Raw genomic sequence first — 6,000 nt, 5'->3', positions numbered from 1 at the left:
TTCATAACGATTAGGTGAAAATCACTTATATTCTAGCGTCATATTCATGCATGAAAATTAAGCGCGCATTCTTAATAAACATACATAAATAAGTTATCAATCAAACGGTTAAACAAATTGAATCAACAACTTATGAAATGCAATTAGAAGTAATCAAATCAAAATGCAAGCATAAACATATATTTCGAATCACCCCCTAGCTAAGGGGGGGTTTAGTTCCCCATACAAAACAAAGAGAATTAAAATTAAACATTGAAATCAAAGAAACACCTAAACATTCCAACAACTCAAACTTGAATTGTATGAACGTTTAGGCCCTCTTCTCTTCCTCTTTATTGTAGCATAAGGTCTAAGGATAGTTGGTTTGGGGGAATGGAAGTGTGGAATGGAGTGAGGAGTGATGGAAATGGAAAGATGGTTTTTGGATTCTAAGGGAGACTCACGGCTAAGAGAGAAAGGGATGTGTTTGTGGTGTGTTGTGTATGAAATGAGATGTCCATGAATGAATGAATGCAAGGGTATTTATAGGAGTAGTGGAGGGAACATATGGCTATGTCATTTGTAGGTGAAGTAGGTGGATGTTGTAGGTGAAGTAGGTGGATGTTGTAGGTGAAGTACATGTGTTTAAATGGTTGAAATGTGTAGATGATTATGAGTGATAAGTGATAAGTGTATGATATGTTAAGTGATAAGTGAATGATTATGATAAGTGATAAATGAATGTATGATATGATAAGTGGTAGTGTTTAAGTATTTAAAATAGGGAACAAAGCCCTTCCTTGCATGCAAGGAAGGGAGACACAAGGAAACACACGACAATGTCCTAAGGTTGCTAGGAATGTTGTTTTTGTGTTCTAAAATGCGTAGGAGTTTTCAATGATGCTCAAACATGAGGTCTTTTTAGGATTTAACTTTCCTACTTCAAGTCTTCAATTTCGTCCATCCTTTTGGCTCCAAGCATATGATATCCATTCCAATCTCTAATTTGCTCCAAAAGGCTCCAAAAGGCATCCTTTTGCATACTTTGCCCTTAGAACCTGAAAACACACAAAAGAAGCATAAAGAACTAAAATAACTAAAGAAACATAACGTAAATGTACGAGAACAAGCCATTTAAGTCGCATAAATATGCTCCTATAAAAAACCCGTAACTCTTGTGGGGCCTATTATGTGTCACGTCAGTATATAAAAGAATTTTAAACAGAATTGTGACGGAATAGCCATACTAGTTTGAGACATCTAGTTTCAAGAACTACATTGAACGATTTTTAATATCATGGACCATCTTAATAGTGTTGATCAATTTCAGTAACTATTTGTTATAAATCCACCTTGAAATATCTTTATTTATACACTACTTAAGAAGGGCCAAAATAGATTCTCTCCATGAACGCCGAGCCCATACATTTCACTTCAAGAAGTGTGCAGCAATGTTATCCCCAATTAAAGTTAGGATGATGAAAATGAGATGTCTTGAGCTTGATTGTGACAAGTCCAATCCAACAAAATGTGACCAAAAGATTGGCGATCCCGTATAAACCATGATAAGCTTCTACAGATTAACTTGCCTTTCGCATTAGAAGTTTCTCGATTTGTATACATAGTTTCCACAATGGTCTGTGTTGGTGTTTGTGGTTACAGATTTTTTTTCATTTTTGTGGCTGGTGATTGGTGTACAAAGTAAAGAAAGTTATGGGCTCTAAAGTTATCTTGCACATATGCAATCACAATTCAAACATTCAAAAATAAAAAATAAAAAAATTACGCAAGGCCATGTTTAATGGAAAATGGCATCTAAATGTACATTTAGTAAAAACACACACAAGATGTAAAATTTGAGCAGATAAACTTAATAAATGTAGTGATAAGTCATGTGAATTGTGACACATACCCTATTAAAAAAAGAAAGAAAAAAACTCATTTGAGCAAAAAAGTTAATAGGTCTTATCTTCCGATGTCTTTTTTCTTTTTCTTTTTTTTTTTTTTCCGAAAAAACTTTGAATTTAATTTTCTGATTGAAAATGGTCTAAGAATTCTTGTCTGCTATCAATTATCATAAAATTTGAGTAAAATAGTAGTTGAGTCATTTTAACTAATTAAAGTAGTTAAGAGTATTTAGCCATGCACCTGAAGTTATGTGCAGCTTCGAAAAAATGTGAGCAAGAGAGACATCAATCATGCTTATGCAAGCAGCAACTAAATTTTGTGGAGATCAAAGAAGCTTAAACCCTAACCTCAAACCAACCGAGTTCCCCAGAATCCTCCATTTTGTCTTCATTTAAATAAAGCCCAGAAGCCTCCATTTTGTTTCTATTTTTTGTAGCGAACCCATGTAGCCCATAACCACCCACAATTCCAAAACCATCGTCCACCTCAGCAGGATACCACGAGCCACGTAATACCGCCAATCCCAATTTGTGTGGCCGTTGGGGATTCGTAAACCAGTTCCCATCCTCTCTCTCTCTCTCTCTCTCTCTGCGCAATCCAAAACCTCTCCATCACTGCTATAAATTCTTCTCCCCTGCCTTCCCTCTTTCCCAAGATACAAATTTCCCAAACAGTTTCAGTTTAAAGACTTCGTCTTCTTCCTTCAAATTCTCCATTTGATCAGCTCTTTTCTTTGAGTTTTTTCACCTCTGCAAATCAATGGCTACTTCAATCTCAGCAGCAACCATCACCGCCGTCAACAGAGCACCGGTAACTATGAATTTCCCACCCGTTTTCTAACAAACCCAACTTTTCTTTCTCATTGTTTTCATTTGGTAGAAAAAATCTTTCTTTTAGTTTTCTGATCTCATCTCTGTACAACAAAGTCAATTCCTTTGTGAATATCACTGAAAACAGTATTTCAGATTACGAAAATACTTTGCTCCTTGCAACCAATTCTCTTACATATAAATATAAATTTGACATGCGAGCATAAACTTTTATATTTTTCCAAATTTTAGAGCAACGTTATTGTATACATATCAAATTGTGATTTGCAGTTAAAGAAAAAGATGAATGTAAGTAGCCGTGCAGTGTCTTTGATAGTTATGGTGTTTGAATTAATGGTTTTAGACTGTAATAGTAACCTTTCCTTTTCTGGGTTTGCTTGACTTTTTCCAAAAACATGGAACTCTGTAATTTCACTTTAATTCTGTTTGGATGCTGAGAAAAAAAAAGTGTTCTTGGTGGTGCAGTTGAACTTCAATGGCTCTGCTTTCTTAGGCAGTAACAGCCTGAAGAAGGTGAGCTCCAAGATCATCAGCCAGCCAAAGATGCATTCACCTGGGAATTTCATGGTTGCTGCAGAATACGATGAGTCGAAGCAGACCTCCAAAGACAGGTGGGGAGGGCTTGCCTTTGACGCTTCAGATGACCAGCAGGACATCACCAGAGGAAAGGGCATGGTGGACACGCTTTTCCAAGCTCCTATGGGCAGTGGGACCCACTACGCCGTCATGAGCTCCTACGATTACATCAGTACTGGTCTTCGCCAGTAAGTAGATTCTATGTTTTACGTACCAAGGCCACGCTTTATTGAAATGCAAAGTTATAACGTTATGACTAAATATTATTATAACGTTGCATTTAAACAATTTTATTCAGAATGCAAACCCAAAAATCAGATCGTAAGCGTAACTCAATTTTCAATTTTGTTTCAGATTGGACAACATGATGGACGGCTTCTACATTGCTCCAGCTTTCATGGACAAACTTGTTGTTCACATTACTAAGAACTTTCTGAACCTGCCCAACATTAAGGTTTGTCAAACTTTTGATCAATTTTAGTTCCAATTTTGGTGGGTGGTTTATAGATATTAGCTAATTGATTGGGATATATGAAAAATATTGGTACAGGTTCCTCTTATTTTGGGTGTCTGGGGAGGCAAAGGTCAAGGAAAGTCATTCCAATGTGAGCTTGTCTTTGCCAAGATGGGAATCAAGTGAGTTCATATTTTATTTCTTCTTGCTTTTAAAATTGGGGTTTTAGAAGGCTAATAAAAAAGAAAGTGATTTCTGCATACCTCTTTTCTCCTTCTGCATACCTGTGTTAATTTATGGTTTTTCGATTGAATAACTTAAAGGAGAATCGAAAGATAAAAATAAACAATCTGCGCAAAAGGAGAAAATAGTTTGTAACATAATTTCTCTTGAATTTAAATGCTCACTACTAAAACATCTTGTAATTAAAATGAATGATCAGCCCTATTATGATGAGTGCTGGAGAATTGGAAAGTGGAAATGCCGGGGAGCCAGCAAAACTGATCAGGCAAAGGTACCGCGAGGCAGCAGACATCATCAGCAAGGGCAAAATGTGCTGCCTCTTCATCAATGATTTAGATGCAGGAGCTGGAAGACTGGGTGGAACTACTCAATACACTGTCAACAATCAAATGGTGAATGCTACCCTTATGAACATTGCTGACAACCCAACCAATGTCCAACTCCCTGGTATGTATAACAAGCAGGAGAATCCTCGCATTCCCATCATAGTCACCGGTAATGACTTCTCCACATTGTACGCGCCTCTCATCCGCGATGGGCGTATGGAGAAGTTCTACTGGGCCCCTACTCGTGAAGACTGCATTGGTGTGTGCATGGGAATTTTTCGCGCTGACAATGTTCCTAGAGGTGACATTGTCAAGCTCGTTGACACCTTCCCTGGTCAGTCCATTGGTAAGTTTTGTGCCTTAACATGAATTTGGGACATCATGATACATTACATAGCTAATGAACGAAAAATTATAAAAATCAAATTGTGCTTGTGTGCAGATTTCTTTGGTGCCATCAGGGCCAGAGTTTATGATGATGAAGTGAGGAAATGGATTGCAAGTGTTGGGGTAGAAGGCATCGGGAAGAGGCTAGTGAACTCGAAAGAGGCTCCCCCGACTTTTGATCAACCGAAGATGACTCTTGAGAAGCTGCTTGAGTATGGAAACCTGCTGGTGCAAGAGCAGGACAATGTGAAGAGAGTCCAATTGTCAGACAAGTACTTGAAAGAGGCAGCTCTTGGGGATGCCAATGACGATGCCATAAAGAGTGGAAGTTTCTACGGTTAGATCCTTGCTCCTAAAGGCCTTGATGATAGAGTTGCATCTGGCTTTAGGATTGTAAAAGGAAACAACAATTTGAGAAGGCAAATTTATTAAAGGTTTTGATAATTGTTTGGATGCAGGCAAAGCAGCACAACAGGTTAACCTGCCTGTCCCTGAAGGCTGCACTGATCCATCTGCTGCGAACTACGATCCCACGGCGAGGAGCGACGACGGAAGTTGCCTGTACCAATTTTAGAAGTGTACTTATAGGGATTTGAGAATATATATGCATTAGAATGTGGTGGCCTTCATTGTGTCGTTGAAATGTACATGTGCTGCGATTCTCTTGAGTAAAGACAGGTAAATATATACCAGCCCAATTCATTGTACTAGTTTTTCTAAGTATCAATCTAATGAAAATGAATCAAATGCCACGACAATAGATACCGTGTGCCAAAACAGCAAATATGAAAAACGATAGACAGGAATTTGTAGATTGTAATTTAAGCCCATTGTTCACATGGTCAAAGCAGCCGAGGTTCAACTAGATGACTCCTCCTGGAATTTGGATCTAATCTTTTATTTGAGTGGTTGCCTGTTAGTCTGATCATTCTATTTATTATTATTTGGACCTAATCTTTTATTTGAGTGGTTGCCTGTTAGTCTGATCATTCTATATATTAATATTTGGACCTAATCTTTTATTTATTATTATTTTACGTGTTTGATCATTCTATGATTTCACCAAAACATAATGTTGGTGTCCAAACATGGACAGTTTGGACTAGATTCAACACGTATTTCTCCAAGTGTTGCTTCTGGTCTCGACGTTAGGGGATGACTCATGAGAAATACGGAATAGGCATGCCATCGTTGGAGGCTGCCAACAGACAGTACTTGTACTCGAGTGTGTGTGAAAGTTGCGCTTAAATATGACCTTTGAACCAAATGATTGTACACCAAGTGAGGCGTTGGTTCG

General features: G+C 37.8%; 1 protein-coding gene across 1 annotated transcript; it reads left to right on the top strand.

Annotated features, from left to right (window-relative positions):
• The first annotated feature begins 2,428 nt into the window (after nt 1-2,428).
• Nucleotides 2,429-5,463, top strand: LOC137723113 (ribulose bisphosphate carboxylase/oxygenase activase, chloroplastic). The gene is made up of 7 exons (XM_068462274.2): nt 2,429-2,697; nt 3,183-3,481; nt 3,648-3,747; nt 3,844-3,929; nt 4,190-4,662; nt 4,759-5,040; nt 5,162-5,463. Exons 1-7 carry the CDS (start codon nt 2,647-2,649, stop codon nt 5,275-5,277), a joined length of 1,407 nt encoding a protein of 468 aa, XP_068318375.2. The 5' UTR covers nt 2,429-2,646; the 3' UTR covers nt 5,278-5,463.
• The last annotated feature ends 537 nt before the right edge of the window (nt 5,464-6,000 follow it).

This window comes from Pyrus communis, chromosome 4, assembly GCF_041283825.1.
Source record: "Pyrus communis isolate YQ-2024b chromosome 4, ASM4128382v1, whole genome shotgun sequence".
NCBI classification, from domain to species: domain Eukaryota; kingdom Viridiplantae; phylum Streptophyta; class Magnoliopsida; order Rosales; family Rosaceae; genus Pyrus; species Pyrus communis.
This window is presented reverse-complemented; position numbering and strand designations above follow the sequence as displayed.

Excerpts from the sequence above, each read along its gene's own strand:
- LOC137723113 (XM_068462274.2), top strand. The coding sequence starts at position 2,647 with ATGGCTACTTCAATCTCAGCAGCAACCATCACCGCCGTCAACAGAGCA. Across the intron at positions 3,930-4,189 it reads TTTGCCAAGATGGGAATCAA|CCCTATTATGATGAGTGCTG; the intron begins GTGAGTTCATAT and ends ATGAATGATCAG. Across the intron at positions 4,663-4,758 it reads CTTCCCTGGTCAGTCCATTG|ATTTCTTTGGTGCCATCAGG; the intron begins GTAAGTTTTGTG and ends GCTTGTGTGCAG.